The following is a 16,891-nucleotide window of genomic DNA, read 5'->3' as shown; positions in this document are numbered from 1 at the left end:
CAGAAATCCTTCCTCTGGAAAGAGATGCCATCCTGACATATCGTTGTCCCCGAGCATCAATAGCTGGGACATGTGCAAAGGTCATGCCACCCAACATTAGCACTGCAGAGCACAGTAGTGGAGATGCTTCCTTCAGGCCATTCCCCAGGCCTGGGCCAACATAGCTGAGGGGGCCGCGGGCTCGGGGGGGAAGTCCGGAGGGAGCCGAACCAGGTTGGGCTGTTCTGCTGGCTGGCTCGCGTTGCCTCCGGAAGCAGAACTGAACTGGGCCGCTCCTGCCCAGAGGGAGACATGCTAGCAGAAACATGTTCCGTTGCGGCCCGAGAAAATTAGAAGAACCCAGGAGGCTGAGGGTCTTGCAGATTTTTACCCTCGCTTTGCTCACCGCCCCACGCTGTGCACTCAAAAATGCCAAATGGCCCCCGGACGGCCCCAGTCTCTTAATTTCACAACAAGAGGCAAGGAAGAGAGACTTAAAATCTTACGAGACAAAGACAAGGAAACCCGAGCGAGAAAACAGTCTCTCCCACTAAACTCTGTTTGCTTTTTACAGAGCTCGATTTGTCCTGTGGGTTGGCTGCTTTTAGGTAATACGAAGTGACATGTCGAGCAAAATCCAACCCGTGCGATGCAGTTGCAAACCAGCACGGTCAGGCTAGCCCCAGCCAGGAAACATCATCTTGAAAATTGTTTCTCATTTTGCCAGAACATGAAGGATTGGGAGGGGAGAGAGAGCCCTGGGGTCTCAGGCCTCTCTCACATCCTTCCCTCACGAAAGCTGAATGGGAAAGAGTCATTCCTTCCGACCTGCTTCTCATGCAAATGTCAAGTACCGCACCGCCTAGGCATCTATCTAGTTGATTTCAATCGTGATTTTCAAGATGGTTGTGGAAAGCCCCAAATCGGCCCCATTCAGCCATAACTTGTACACTCGCCATCTGATATTTGAGAGTTGCTTCAGAAAGGGCTGAGACCATTTTGAGTCAATGGGAGGCAGAGCTTTAGAGCTGAATGTTCAAGACCCAGCATATGTTTTTAGTTTCTGCCTGCTGCTTGGTTGTCCAGGAAAACATTGCAAATTTGGACCCCACTAAATTGGAATTAATGACCATTTGGATTGTTGATGCAATACAGTACTTAATTTTTTTTTTTTTTTTAAGGAAGGAAGCCAGAGAAAATGGCTGCCAAGGGAAAAGAGAGCAGGCAGAGGCAGGGAGAGAACTGCAGAGCAAAGGGAATAAGTGGGAGAGAGAGAAACCAAGTCCAAACAAGGCATCTGTTTGGATACCTCAGGGTTCTCCCAGCTAGAACTGGCCTACACCCCCTTGCCGAGGAGTATTTGTGGAGGAGAGAAACAGAAAGAGCTGAATATTTTGACAGAGTACCTCCCCTTCCCCCTCTGCCTGAATCCCCTTCACTAAGATTTTTCTCCACCTCCGCACCAGAGTTGGGAGAGAAAAAGCAGCTTCCCTGCCGCCCCACCCCCACCCCACTCCCAGCCTTCTTCTACAGTCCCCCTCCTCTCCAACTGTCTGATCTTTTTTTCTTCCCAGAATGATAGTTGAGGGTGAATCTCTGTCTGACAGGCCATCTGGATGTGGCTTTGTATGACCCACACCTTCAGTGTGAGAAGGATGTAAGGATGTGCAGCAGTGAGATTGCATTTAAAAAAAAACACTTCTGCAGTTCAGACTTTGTAACATTTTGGTATTCCCATAGGGGTTGCTTGGGATGGTCTCTATATAACACAGAGGCAGAGGGTGGGGGTGAAATTGGGGTTTGTGAAGGGAGGAAGGGGGGGGAAGATCCCACACTGCTGTGGTGTTCATGCAAATAGGAAATCCTGGCTGCCATGGCTCTCTATTGCAGCCCAAGAGCGGTTCAGCTGCTACTGGGAGTTTGTGGATCCATAACCACCTAGAGTACCCAATCTAATGGTAATGATGGTATTAAATGCTTACTGGTTTTTATGGTATGTGTTGTGTATTAGGTATTAGGTGGCAGGCACTGTGCAAAGCACTGGGATTGATACAAGACAATCAGGTTGGACACCAATCCCTGTCCTGCAATAGGGCTCACCATCTTAATCCCCATTTGGCAAATGAGGGACTGAGGCACAGAAGTGATCTGCCTGTGTGTTAAGTGATCTGCCCAAGGTCACACAGCAGACAGGTGGCGGAGCTGGGATTAGACCCAGGTCCTTTGACTCCCAGGCCTGTGCTCTTTCCACTACGCCACAGTGCTTCTCGTTATGTGCCGAGCAGTGTGCTAGGAATGAGAGAGATATGGAATTATGAAATCAGATCTAGTTTTCTGGCCCTCACGAAGTTCAAAGAGGTAGGCATCTTATTGTCAATTTACAGAAGAGAGAACTGAGGCTGGATAAGAAAAGGAGGATGGAATTGGAGAACCTCAAAGGATATCAATCTGAAAAAGAGCTGAAACCTCCAGTTCAGATGATAGTAACGAGCAGTAAGGAGTCTACAGCATGTTTCAAATGCTTATTGTGCATATAATTAGGGCGGGGCTGCCTGGATGATAGAAAATTTTAGCATCCTCGTGTGTTGTTGTAGCTTCACTTTTCCACTGTGTCCGTTTGTAGCACTCATTTGAGAGGTGGCTGCATTCTTCACTCTGATCTTAAAAAAATATTTCTTTACGTGCGTCTTCCATGGTGTCTCTGAGTTTTCTTAGTGTTTGGGACATTTTATAAAACAGACACATAATTATCCCAAACACTTAGGGTATGCACTACTCTTTATGGCCTGTCTTTCTCAAATAAAGTTAGAGAATTGCTTGTGTGTATTTTCTTGAGTGATTTTGTCTACCATGCATAATCCCGTCAACTACTGGATGCAGTGGAGGCTGTGGCTTCCCTGGGGAAAGAGTTGTCTGATGTATCCATGTCTGCTGTATCTTGAAAAAGACCATGCCTGGCAATCGCTGTATGATGGTCCCAATAACCTTTTCTCTCTCCAGCCAGCCATGTTCCTAGTTCAGTTATAACTGCGATTCCTCAAGGTTGAGCCGCTGTAAGGTTTGCACACCTGGCAGTTTAAAAATCCAAACCAGTAGGATTTTAGCAGCCAGAAGGAAACCATAATTCCTACAGATAAAATTCTTCTCTGGATGGAGCACTTCTCTGGATGGATCTAGATGACTCTTTATAGAGAAGATAACTGGGAATCTCAGAGGACAATCCTGCTTCCTAGAGGCTTGAAGGAGAATAAACCATATCTCTAATGGCCCCTGAATCTGGATCACTACAGTGTGGCCTAATGGATTGAGCACATACCTGCAAGTCAGGAGGCCATGGGTTCTAATTCCAGCTCTGCCACTTGTCTGCTTTGTGACCTTGGACAAGTCTCTTCACTTCTGTGCCTCAGTTACCTCATCTGTAAAATGGGGATTGAGACTGTGAGCCGCATGGGACAGGGAGTGTGTTCAACCTGATTACCTTGTATCTACCCCAGTTCTTAGAAGAGAGCTTGGCACGTAGTAAGCACTTAACAAATGCTGTAATAATTATTATTGTTATGTTTGGGGACCAGATCATCCGATCCAGCCTTTCTGTCATCTTCCCAATATTTTGTTCTTCTCGCTGATCCAATACCGTATACCTGGAACCAGCTCTTCAAACGAACTTAAGAGGGTTTTCAGGTGACCGAATATCAAAATGCCTGAAGCCTGAACGAGCGGTGTTTGCCTCGCTGACCAGCTGTGTCGCTGTGTTTGATTTTTCAGTACCTGCGATGATAACATCCTATCCAAATACTACGCTGGCAACCCAGGGTCAGAAGAAGGAGATGAGTTGCATGGCTCATGGTGAGAAACCCATTATAGTGCGCTGGGAGAAAGAGGACAGAATCATTAATCCTGAAATGGCCCGCTATCTTGTGTCCACCAAGGAGGCGGGAGAGGAAGTGATCTCAACTCTGCAGGTACAGTTAAAAGGCAGAAAGCCAAAGCAAAGCGCATTCTGACTGTGTTGGTGGTGGAAAGCTGCTGTCACCGAAGGAGAGCGTTTCCTTCATCACCACAGTTGGCAGGACGGTAGGGGCAGGAGGTGTAGAGAGATTCATCTGTAGGTTTATTGATAAAGCATCATTTCTCATCCGCATCAAACTGAGGGGTCGCTGCCCAGTAAAAATCGGGCTAGCGGATTAGGGAAGTGTTAATGAGGACGATTACGGACAAGACGGGAAAGCCACCTCAGGAACAGAGTCATTCAGTAACCCTGAAGGAGGAAAATGGAGCCCTGTTGGGAAGTGTTCTCCCTGGGGAGTGAAACATTCTCTGTTCAGAGTAGGGCCTACCTAAGTGTGATTCAGGAAATCACTATCAGCAGTGTAGGAAAAGGGAAAAGTCATTATGTGCTTAGATAAAATCCATCCGCTTATGGGCCAAGGATCTGACCGCTTTAAAGGACTTTTCCCTGACTCCCTTTTTGGTTATTTCAAAGGCTGGAGGGAAGTATTGTTCTCATTCCCCAGAAAATTGGTGCTCCAGCAGTCTGTCTGTGTCAAATGTTTGTATTGATGCCACCCCCTCCATCCCCAGGTTCCATTCCTGTGAGTCTTCCAAGACCAAATTTGAATGAGATTCCTGAGGATAGAGCCTCAGATATAACACTGATGAATCCATTCCCTTACAGTTTAGTGACTTTGATCACTCAAGCCACAGGATAGGAAATAAAAAATCTAGGATACATAGCCCCAGGTGCTATCTTGTTCTGCTCCAGCTCCGCCTCCTGACCTATCGTCTCTATGAAATGCAGTTCTCATTTGACCAGGAGACCCTAGACTGTGATAATGTTCATTCGGACTGCATGACATTGAAGCGCTTGTGCAATATGTTAAGTGTGGATCAGATCTTTTGTCCACATTTGAGGTAAAATTCTCTTTCAAGTATCAGTGAATGCTTCTGAGTAAAGATGCACTTTTCTCTTCTTCACGTATAGATTTTGCCAACTGTGAGAGAAGATTCTGGCTTCTTTTCCTGCCACGCTATCAATTCCTACGGGGAGGATCGTGGAATAATTCAGCTCACTGTGCAAGGTAGGAAGAGGACAACATAAGGAAAAAAAACCCAGGTATTTTAGTACAGTAAGTGTGTGCCCATGCTCAGAAATCTGTTTGGATTCAATTTTTTTCTGAAAACACTTCCTAATTCTCAGAGCCAGTTTAAGCAATGGGACACCAGTGGCCTTGCAGTATTTTGCAGTCCTGCAGAGTCAGTCCGAAACAAAATAAAAGCATAGGAACCATAGCACATAGGATCAAAATCGGATGCTGGCAATTTTCAGGCTAACGAATGCCCCATGCCCCTTCTGTCAGAACTGGCAATCTGTTGGTGTTCTATACTGAATAGCACCTGCACGAGGAAAGGACAGTGACTCCAGTTTTCAGCATCAGCAGGAGTGATCTAGACAGAACTGCAGTGGGGCCACAGGCTGATCCAGGGAAAGTTGGAAATCCGTGGAGCCTTCTTAAAGTAGTGTTCTTTCTCCCCATGAGGAACCGGAGGGTCCCGGTGCCACCAGATGAAGGTGACAACCTCAGGTGTGACCCATGCTCGCTCTGCACCACTTGAATGATGCATTCTCATTTTGGCCTAAACCAGAGTTTCTTCTGCTTGTACCCAGAGCCCCCAGATCCTCCTGAAATTGAAATCAAAGACGTGAAAGCACGAACCATTACTCTCAGGTGGACCATGGGATTCGATGGAAATAGTCCAATCACAGGCTACGATATTGAATGCAAGAATAAATCAGGTAAGACCTTTATTTTCTCAGGCTGTAGCCCGATCACTGCCATTTTCCTTTCGTCCTTCCCTTCTAAGCTTTCCTTCCCTCCTTTTATTCCTGTCTTTCTTCCTGCCTGCCTTCTTGACTGTCTTGGCTCTCTGTCCTCTTGCCTGCCTGTCTGCCCTTCAGCCTGTCTCCATCTGCCTGCCTTCCTTCATACTTGCCTTTAATCCTACTGCCTGTCTTCCAGTCTTTCTGTCAGTCTAACTGCCTGTCTTTGGCCATTTTCTTTATAAGGCATTAACACTGAATGGTGGGGCCTCTCCAGTCTCCCTATCCTCCCATCCTTAGAGTTGGGTTTTGGCCTTCTGTCATTTTACCGCAGTTGGAGTCCACATTGAGGGAGCGTTTTGGGTTCGCAGCCCAATTTCCCTCAGCAGCTAGGAATTGGCACCCTGGGTCTGGGAGACAGAACACAGTGGCACCGTCAGAACCTTTCCCCACCACCTGTTCCTTTTCCCTTCCCACCTCTCCCAATGGGGTACGTGTCCCGGAAAGGAATCCGTTATCTGGGGCAGCGAGCCCCCCGACATACTCCTCTCATCTATTTTGGGTTACGCATTGCTGCACCAGAACAGCAGGCCAGGGGCCGAGCTGCAGCTTCAACAGAGAATCAGAGAACTGTTGCCTGCCGAGCGGCTGAGCTGCCGCTGCGGTAACCTCCTTGAAATGCTACAAGAGATGGGCTAGTGACACTTATCCGCAGCAGCCGGTGGACCCAGAGAGATTTCTGCTGGGTCAGCAGCACCTGGTCAAATCAACAGGCAGCTCCTCCTCCACACCAAGCCGAGCCATCTGTCAGCAGTGCAACAGGTGTGCTCACGGTCTTAAAGTCAAAGTGTCCATGGTAGCTTAAACTGCTTGGCCCTCTGTGTATGTGGATAGGAAATCACTCACAGAGCCCACCTGGCATTCAGTACATTGGGAAATCAGGGGCCTTTATTTCACTCACAAGAGAAACTATGTCTCTGAGAGCCACCCATTGCCCAGAAATAGGAATATCACCACCTTAGGAGAATGCAGTTACAGTGTTAATAAACTCCTACTTGTAGACCTTTCCAAGGCAGGGGAGAAAAAAAACTCAAGTCTCTATCTCTTCTTTTTTAAAAAAAACACACAAAGATTCCTGGGATTCCGCTCAGAGAACCAAAGATGTTTCCCCTCAGCTGAACTCGGCCACCATCATTGATATCCATCCTTCCTCCACCTACAGCATCCGCATGTATGCCAAAAACCGCATCGGCAAGAGCGAGGCCAGCAACGAGCTCACCATCACCGCCGACGAAGCAGGTACAGTCCGGCTTCTTTATTGTTGAAAATCAAAGGAGGACTCGAGCTGCCTTTGGGGACTTGGAAAGTCCCCCTCACACTAGCAGTTCAATCTTTAGAGACAGCACCTGTAAAGGGCCCAGCACATTCTGATTCCAAACGTGAACTTGCCTCTCTCCCAGTGAGTTTTGTGCATGTTTCTGAGGCTGGCAAATTGGAAAAACATAAAATGAGCCATTGTGGTCCAGTAGGGAGGGAGCATATGGCCAACTGGAAAGAGAACAGGACCGGGATTAAGAAGAGTTGGGATTGAGTTCTTGCTCTGCCACTGGCTTACTGTGTGATCTTGGGCAAGGCACTTAACCTCTCTGGGCCTCAGTTTCCTCATTGGTAAAATTAGGGTAAGGTAGATGGTGAGCCCCATGTGGGATAGGGACTGCAGCTTATCTTTTAGGAGACCTGTGCGCATGTGCCCACAGTCTTAAAGAAATCAGAGTGGACTTTTACAAAAAGCGGGAAGTAATATCCAGTGAAAGTCAAGTTGCCGGCCTCTGAGACATTGCTAATATTCTGCTTTTCTTTTCTCTTTCCTTGCTTTGTTTCCTGGGAATTTACAAGGGCGAGGAAGCTTTCAGTATATTTTCTTAAGGGCAGATGCTTATATCTCTTGAATTAGCCTGATGATATGGAGAACAGTAGAATGAGTTTCCTCAGGGGAAAGACTTTAGTAAATGTAGGAGAGACCAATGTCTGTTTCCGTGCTAAACGGTATCTGGTCTAATGGTTCTTGAAAACTATGTTGGAGGTTGGTTGCTGTTACCTCAATTATTTCAGCTAAACTTGCTCCATCTCCAATCCCTCCTATCTTCAAAGTGGACATGATGGTACTTTGATTTTTTTGTTGCTCCAAGAGTCACTGGGATTTTATGAATTCAACCTGAAAGTGCTCACTGAACATTTTGAAAGAAAGCTCTATATAAATACAAATTACTGTTCTGTATGTGTCTGTAAAATCAGAGATCTGCTTGAAAATGAGCCACTAAAACTAACCCTCACTTGAAATAGGATTCTTGGAACTTCAGATCCTGAAAAGGAACAAACTACTGAGGAGCATGGTCCTGGGAATCAGAAGGACCTGTGTTCAAATTCTGGCCCTGTCACTAGTCTATTGTGTGACCTTGGAAAGTCATTTAACTTTTCTGTGCCTCAGTTACCTTATCTAGAAAATGGGGAATAAGACTGCGTGACCCCTTGTGGGCCATGGACTGTGTCCAAATTGATTAGCTTGTATCCACCCCACTGCTTAGAACAGTGTCTAGCACACTGCCAAAATGCCAAAAAATGAAGGAAGTGGTCTGGTGTGGTGTCCGATACTGGGGTTTTTTTTGTTTGTTTGGTTTTCATTTGTTTAGTGCTTTCTATGTGCCAGGCACTGTACTAAGTACTGCAATAGATACAAGATAATAAGGTTGGATATAGTCCCTGTCCCACCTAGGGGTCACAGCCTTAATCCCCATTTTACACATGAGAGAACTGAGGCACAGAGAAATTAAGTGATTTGCCCAAGGTCACATACAGACAAGTGGCAGAGCCAGGATTAGAGCCCAGGCCCAAGCTCTATCCACTAGATGATGCTGCTTCTCATGCAGCGCCCATCGGGGTAACTCCTGACAGCATTCAGCAGTTCTGGACTCCCCCCAAAAACCCCATGTGTACACACACCTGCTTGTGCTCTCTCTCTCTCACACAAATTTTTCTGTATGAAAACCTGCCTGTTCAGTAGAAAGCTAGATGAATGGTCACCCCAAGTGTCACTGCTTGAAAAACACCCGCCTCCTTTCTCTGACCACCACCTCATGGCTGAAATTGTCCAGGGTAGAAGGCAGAGCAGGGAAGGTTGATGAGCAAGTTGCCGCCGAGGTGGCTGCTTTGAATTTCACTTCAGATAGTCGTTGCCATAGCAGCGCGTTTCTCTGCAGCCAAGAGGACAGGTAAACAGCCTTTCCCCAAACGGACCCTCTGAGCCGCAGCTACACTTTCACTTCACCGCCGGGCACTTCTGTCAACCAGTGGTATTTATTGAGTGCTTACTGTGTGGCAGGGCACTGTATTAAGTGCTTGGAAAAGCACCGTCTCTTAGGGCTCAGACTGGGAGCTCTATGAGGGACAGGGACCTTCTCTAATTCTCACCAGTGTATTTTCTCCTAGCACTTAGGACAGCGCTCGGCACTCAGTAAATGCTTTTGTACTGTTATTACTACAGTCGAGTTGGTAGATCCTTCCTCTGCCCTTGCCACCTACAGCTACATCTGTGTTCACTTAATGGGTGCATTTAAAAGCCTGTCTTTTATTTGCCAACCTTACCCACCCAACCAGAGAAAGTACAACACAAGGCTTTGGGTCGGGCACTTAAGTGCCCCTGGGGCCAGGGTTGATGAGGGGCATTGACCTCTGGCTGTGGACGGTGGCTAGACCAAAAGGTCTCCTGGGGAATACAGCCTTTGACCTCCCAGCATGGCAAGAGAGCAGGGTGAGTGAGTGGGCTGCAGTCCTCCTGCCTGTTTTACCTACCCCTTGTGGTGGGACACCCCTACTGTCAACTTGAGACCTCCTCAGGGTTGACCTGGAAAAAGCTCAGACCATTTTTATGGTCCCTGGTCCCTTACAGATGTCCCCTGGGCTGTTGGGACCTTTCGGGACCTCCTCCCACCTACAGACCTCTCTTCAGGAGAGTAGGCCCGGGACGCTGGCCGGGTAAACAAAGTGGTCCAACATGGTGGCCTTCTCCTGACTGTCTTTTCCCCATTCAACAGGCATAACCCTACCATGAAACTGTACCTCCAGCCACAGAGACAGAAATAATCACGTAATAGAGGATGACTGCTAATATCATTTCTTAAGACCCTTCCAGGTTTCATTTGAAAAATGTCAGTTTGGAAATTTGCTTTCCTGCACCGTGCTTTTCATTCAGCTCCGCTCACATTGTCCCCAGGGATGAGTGTCCAGGATGACTGGGGAAGAGGGTAGGCTCTGACACAGAAAATGCTTGGAGAAAGATGGTAGGATGATGGAAGTATTAGCAGAGAGTCCTAAAGATGTCCGTGCCTTGGGCTATAAAATTGCAGCTTTTTTATAAAGGGATTTAAGAGTAAAGCTCCCTTTAACACCGACAGGAGTCTAGATCTAGTTTTTGTTTTGTAGAAAATTGGCCTCTTTCTGAGACCAGCTTCTCTGCTGTTGAAGTTGCTATTGGTGTGAGAGTGTGTGGGGGTGGGGGCGAGGGGAGAAAGACACTTGGTACAATGTGTGAATGCAGACACATTCACAGGAGCACATTCTCTCTCTTTCTCTCTCACACATACACAGAGACAGAAGAAGGCACCTCCTACCCCCTCTCCTCTTAGGCTATTGTGGCCCTGAAAGGTTTTTTGAAGAAAAAAATAATAAAACCAGATATTTACTCCTGATTTGTTAGCCACTTACAAAATGGCCTGTATTTCAAGTTTGAATCCAGTTTTGTGGTGTCTTTTTTTTCCAAAAAATGACTTCTAAAGAGATTGATATCGTTTGAGCGACCTTCGTAGCTGAGGAGATGACTATGGCCGAGCTTACCCTTCCACACCCTCGTGAAGCCCACCTTTCAAAAAGAGATACTGAGAGAGCCACTCTGAGTTAACAGTATGAGCTCTTAATGGCCTTAGAGTGTCCCTAACTTGCCAGTTTTCTTTTGACTGATAATCAACGTGTCAGAATCTCTAATTGACCTTACATGAAGAGACGAGCTTCTCCATTAACAGCTGCACCCTGAATGTCACATTTTTATTTAGAGCTTTGTGACCCAGTTTGGAGCGGCTGACCCTTCACCACTTTGATGATGAAACTCTCCAGGGAGAGGAAAAGGTCGATTATACAGGAAGCTCAATGGAGAGCCTTCGGTTTTTCAGGGTCCCATCAGAGAATGAAAGGTCAGGATTAGAGAAGAACCAGGGTTTGATTGGGTCTGTCACGATGTGACAAAGAAGTTTCCTCATTTGTCAGCATTCTTTTATGTTTCCGTCTGCTTGTTTATAGATGCTGAAATGCGAAAAAGTTACAGAGACCACAGATATTTAAAAAGTGCAAAAGGAATTGTTTTGGCTGTTGGCTATTGGGTGGTGGTGTAACTTCAGACAGCATATATCAAGAGTCTTGTGACTCTTGGTAACTCTTGATAACTTAGAAAGGCTTCCCTCCAGCAGAAGAGTCACTAGCTCCATGGTACATGATGTCCCTTCTCTACCCAGACTCAATTTCAGATATGTTTATGCAGCTTCTGAGGTTGCTTAGGAAAATAAGCCTGAATTGGTCTCTCCTCCCAAGAGCCAGAACTCAGCTTTTCTAAAATACAGACTCAGGACAGGAATGGGCACTCAAGTTTCTTCAGAATGTCAGTGGATGTACTGAGAAATGTATACAGCATTTTATTTCCCAAAACACTTTAATTATGGTGCTTGTAAAGCTGTTGCTATATATTAGGTTATCTGAGCAGATGCAGTTCCCATCCCCCAAGGGGCTCCACAATCAATTTTACCTTTCTTTCACAGAGGAGGCCCAGAGAGGTTAAATGATTTGTCACACAAAAGATCACACAGTAGGCAAGAACCAAGTCACTGCCAATGCCATGCTCTTTCCACTATTCAATCGCGTTAGTACAGTGCAGTACTAATACACTAGTCTACACTACCTTCTATCAAGTAGCCCATTTGTCTACATAATATCTCTGTGAGGACAGGACAGACAGGGATATTTATCCCTCTTCCACAGAGAAAGAAATGGAGGCATAGAGAGTTGAAGTGACTCGACTAGACCCTTGGGGGTAATCCCTTGTTCAGTCAAAATATATTTCTCATCCCCATTTCTACACATCTTCCAAAGAAAAATTTCACAGCTGAGATTCTGGAAGATGCCATCCAATTTGTTCTGACTTTTAGCACTACTGAGGCTTAGATAATTAGGGGGTACCATTCCCATAAGCACATAGGTCATTAAGGTACTACAGATTTACTGTTTGTATACTCCAGGGTGATATTGCCCTCTCTGGATGTGGGGTTTGTTAATTCCCCAAATGATGAGCCACCTAAGGCAGTGAAATCCATTTTTAATACAGTAGTGCCATAAGATAACACACACTTCGCATTCATTATGTTAATAGCTGCGATAGCGTCTCAGTGCATTTCCACTCCCTGGTCTCGGTCTCTTCGCTTTGGTCTTGAAGTCTGGAGACATTTAGGCCTATGAGAATGTGCAAAAGGGAGCTCCACTTTTATGAGGGTAATTTGGTAGTAAGTAGGCAACCCACAATTCAGCCATGAAAATGCCATCTGGAGCCATGCTTTTCAATGATGACAGCTCTACTGTTTATTCAAATGTTTGCAAGTGATTGTGCCAAACCAAATTTCAGAATAAGCTAGTTTATTAGCAGCAGCAGGCATTGATTGGCCTGTCTCATCATGTATTCTTTAGGTTCATTGGTTTGTAAATATCTACTTGGCATTCTCTAGAGAGTCACCAATAATAGGCACAATCCTTGATTTTTGTGGCTGTTGTGGTGTATTACAAACTAATACAAGGTACCATCCAGGAGATGAATTTAAAGAGTCTTTTCACTGGGCCCAAGATTACTACAATGGCCACATGTAGTTTTTTTTTTTTTTTAATTCTTATTCACTGAAACGCTAGTCTAAGAATATCAAATCAGTATTTAATTCTTCCATTATCTGTAAAATCTTTTAACATATTTGACTTTAAGATCATTTAAAAATCTATTTGACTCCTTTTAAAACTTATTTTCCCATGTGGTTATTTGCAAGAATATTGAAGTGGTTTTTGTAGAAGTAGACATGCAATGCACACAAGCGCAAGCTTTAAACATAAGAAAGGTTTTCTTAAGTTTTTTTAAATTTGGAACCAGAATGCTAGCTGCAGGGGTTTAATGGGCTGTGTGTGTGAAGTCGTTATGTAAATAAATCATCAGTAACATAAACTCTCCAAAGGCAAGTTGGGCAATATAACCGCCACTACTAATTTACCAAGATAACTTGCAAATTTTCTATTTTTATCTGGATGATAAAATATGGAGAGACAATTCAAAGGATTATTTTAATTTACTAGATCAGGTTGATATTTCTCGAGAAATAGTCTCAACAAACCTGAATTTGTGTTTTTTTGTTTTAAAGAAGAATACAATATGCACCTGTGTATTTTCTTATTCTCAGTTGCCATAGCGCTAAGACATGTACCATGCTATACATTTTGTTGTACCACGTTTGGTCAAAGCCCCATTCAGGGAAATAATTTGTTGTTAATAATGATGTCAGTGATCTTTATTAAGTATTTCTTAAGTGTCTAAACACTGGAATAGAGGTGATCAGATCAGACACAGTCCTCATCCCTCATGGTGCTCACAGGGTAAGAGGTGGGGAGATCAAGTTATTATCTCCATTTTCTAGGTGAGGAAACTGAAGGTCGAGGAGGTTAAACGACATACAACACATCAGCGGCAGAGCTAGGATTTGAACCTGGGTCTCCTGGCTCCCAGTTCCATACTGTCTCTCATGGATTCCTTATTAATCTGTAAACTATTAAACTCTCTTCAGCTAAGATAGCCAAGTAGATTTTAACATTGAATATGTCTTTCTGGTATGGCCGACCAACAGTAAGTTCCTTAACAGTACATATCAGCTGAATGTGTTAATAAATGTCTTACCGTACAGCCTCTCGATTCTACATGTTAATAAATGGCTGGGCAGAGATACAGCATCTCAGTTGCATGTTAATAAATGTCTTAGCGCTATGGCATATCAACTAAACTTGCTTAATGCGCCCATGGGTTTCACTCAAAGCCCTTCTGGCTAAATGTACCGGTATTCAAAGATGGTGACATTTACCTATGGGGTCAATTTTGCTGCAAAGACCAGTATGGGACAGATAGTCCCTTGCATACTGTGCATCTGCTGGTGCACACGGACACTCACGCATTCAAACACACATACACGCAGCCTGGGAATAAGAGGACCTGTGTCCTAATCCCAGCTCTGCCACGTTTCTGCCATGTGACCTTGGGCAAATCACTTAACCTCTCTGTGCCTCAGTTCCCTCATCTGCAAAATGGGAATTCAATACCTATTCTCCCTCCTACTTAGACTCTGAGCCCCATGTGGAACCTGATTATTTTGTATCTACCACAGCACTTAGTACAGTCGTTTAGTCTGTGAGCCCGTTGGGCAGGGACTGTCTCTATCTCTTGCCAAATTGTACATTCCAAGTGCTTAGTACAGTGCTGGGCATACAGTAAGCGCTCAATAAATACAGCCGAATGAATGAATACAGTGTTTGGTACATAGTACGTGCTTTATAAATACCACAATCATTATTATTATTATTATTATACACACACAAACCCAGACACCTCTCCCCTTACCCAGATCTCCAACCTGCTTTCTGTTTTGCAGCACCTGATGCTGTTGCCATTTCAAGTTTTGTGTCACAGCCTCCCAGGCCCCTGGAAACTTCTGGCCAAAATGTGCCTACTTATGTCCTTAAATGTGCCTTTTGTTAAATAGTTAACGAAAGGGATTTAATTGGCAGCTGTAGGCTGATGAGATCAAAGACTGTTCTAGTACTGAGCCTTCAGTGGGTGCTGCCTCTGTGCTGTTGGTAGCAGCTTCAAGCGACACCCATGTGGCATATCACTAAACAAGGTTTCAAAGGCAAAGAAAAATGCCTTCTATATGTGTCACTGAACAAGGCTCCCTGAAAGAAAATCTCATTTAACTACCTTCCATCGTATTCACAAACACGTTGGATCTTGATGTTTATTAAATCCTGCTGTCAGACGGTTTGAGGAAGACTTTAGTGATAGCATTTGTTTCTGTTAAGAACGACGTACATGTCATGTTTATCCCTGCTGCTCTGTGAATCCTTCAAGGCTAAGGATATACTCTCATAGCAACATCTTGGAATTTGGGAAGTAAGGATGGGGAGGGGGATTGCCATGCTCACCTTGGCTGGGAACTGATTTCTGCATTTGGATTCTTTGTCTCCCTACAGCTCCTGATGGTCCACCTCAGGAAGTTCAGCTAGAGCCCATATCCTCTCAAAGCATCAGGGTCACCTGGAAGGTAAACAAAAGTCAAAGAGCAAGTTCTACTCATGCTGATTTTCGTGCACTGGGGAAGTTCATTAAAGAAAAATGTTGTGGAATTTACAGATTCTTTAGGTAAAGGTTTTTCTGAAAGTGGGGCAAAAACACACGCAAAAAATAAATTACTTTAAGTCTCTTTGGGGAAGAATAGAAGGTCCTCTAGGAAAGTTCTGATCATTGAGGTCGATTCAAAATGTTTATCAGTGACTTTTAGTAATTCATGGAAAGAGTCCCCATTCATGACTTCAATGTCTAACATTCCATCAATCCCTCCATTTCTGAACTAACCCATTTTTAACCTATGTTGAACACCTCTAGGCCCAAGTCTGACTTTTCTGGTAAATTCAAGTCCACTGTTGTAAGATAGAGTTCCAAGCCCTTTATATCAGTTTCCCATATCTGTTGATGTGTCCATAGAAAACCATAATTTGCCAGGCCTTTGGTTAAGCAATGGTTGAAATCCATATACGCGACATTCCTATCACAACTTTTGAGCTGCGGTTGAAGAGGGTGGGGGCGTGAGCAAGAGAGGAAAGAGCTGACAGATGGCTGTAGATTCGCTGGATGGAAAGAACCATGGCACTGGAGACTTGAGGGGCATCAGGAATTTTGTCCTGAGCAGCAAAGGTTAGTCCACATCAGCTGGAAGTGGAGGGGAAAGGAAGTGTGGGAAGCCTGTAGGGATACTGAAGAATGGAGCTAGGATCACTGCAGGTGAAATTCCACAGATTGCCAACAGATTGACATTTTATCTCCATTTGAGCATTGAATATAATGAAATTCCTTCTCAGGCAAAGGATGAAAGAGGAGAGAGAGAGAGTGTGTGTGTCTGTACACGTAGAGCTGCCCTTCCTAAGAAGTTGGGTTCTAATTCCAGATCCACCACTTGCCTGCTGTGTAACTTTGAGCAAGTAACTTAACTTCTCAGTTGCTTTAGTTTCCACATCTGTAAAATGGGGATAAAATACCTGTTCTTCCTCTTACTTAGACGGGGAACCCCATGTGGGACAGGGACTCTGTCTGATCTGAACACCTTGTGTCTACCTCAGTGCTTGGCACATAGAAAGCGCTTAAAAAAATACCAATGTTATTATTGTTATTATGTGGAGTTGGTCTACACTTAAGGAGAATTCGTAAATCAGCAAAGTAGGACAGTTTGAGCCCGTCAAATTAAAACTTCTTGGAGTAAGTGAGGCGTAACTGAAGTCCAAGTCACAATTCTTTCCTCATTGTTGCTTTCCAACACTCTTTGAGAGGGAGGGAGGAAGAGATGTTCAGGAGGCTCTGTATTAACCCACACTAAGGCACCAAGCCCCTTTGTGTCAGCTATTTCCTGCAAGAGCTCTGAGTTAAGGCTCTGGTGGACAGCAGAACATGAAATTGATTTAGCTGCACAAATAAAGCAGGCTGCCGAAAGTGTTGCAAGGGGTATAATTCATCTTTGCGAACACATCCACCACCTGCTATAATAAAAGGCACTCAAGCTATGAAACCAAACGTGTTTCTGCCACTTTACCCGGAATGCTGACTCACTCTGCCCTTCATCCTAGAAGCTATAAAATCCCCCAGGGTCTCTGGGATGTCGGCCTTGGGGTGAGGCAGCATCACCCCACAACCATTTTCAAAAACCCTCC

The 16,891-nt window shown here is 44.9% G+C and overlaps 1 protein-coding gene across 4 annotated transcripts in view; it reads left to right on the top strand.

Moving 5' to 3' along the window:
• DSCAM (DS cell adhesion molecule) overlaps positions 1-16,891 on the top strand; it is a 515,628-nt gene that overhangs the window by 414,448 nt on the left and 84,289 nt on the right. For all 4 annotated transcript variants that reach the window (XM_029046622.2, XM_029046624.1, XM_029046620.1 and 1 more), the window contains 5 exons: positions 3,745-3,941; positions 4,961-5,057; positions 5,645-5,773; positions 6,929-7,096; positions 15,164-15,234. In XM_029046622.2, coding sequence (XP_028902455.1) covers positions 3,745-3,941; positions 4,961-5,057; positions 5,645-5,773; positions 6,929-7,096; positions 15,164-15,234 — 662 coding nt within the window. The remainder of the gene's footprint in view (positions 1-3,744; positions 3,942-4,960; positions 5,058-5,644; positions 5,774-6,928; positions 7,097-15,163; positions 15,235-16,891) is intronic.

Source organism: Ornithorhynchus anatinus, chromosome 18, assembly GCF_004115215.2.
Source record: "Ornithorhynchus anatinus isolate Pmale09 chromosome 18, mOrnAna1.pri.v4, whole genome shotgun sequence".
NCBI lineage: Eukaryota > Metazoa > Chordata > Mammalia > Monotremata > Ornithorhynchidae > Ornithorhynchus > Ornithorhynchus anatinus.
The sequence above is the reverse complement of the archived record's forward strand: the minus strand, read 5'-3'. Positions and strand labels throughout refer to the sequence as shown.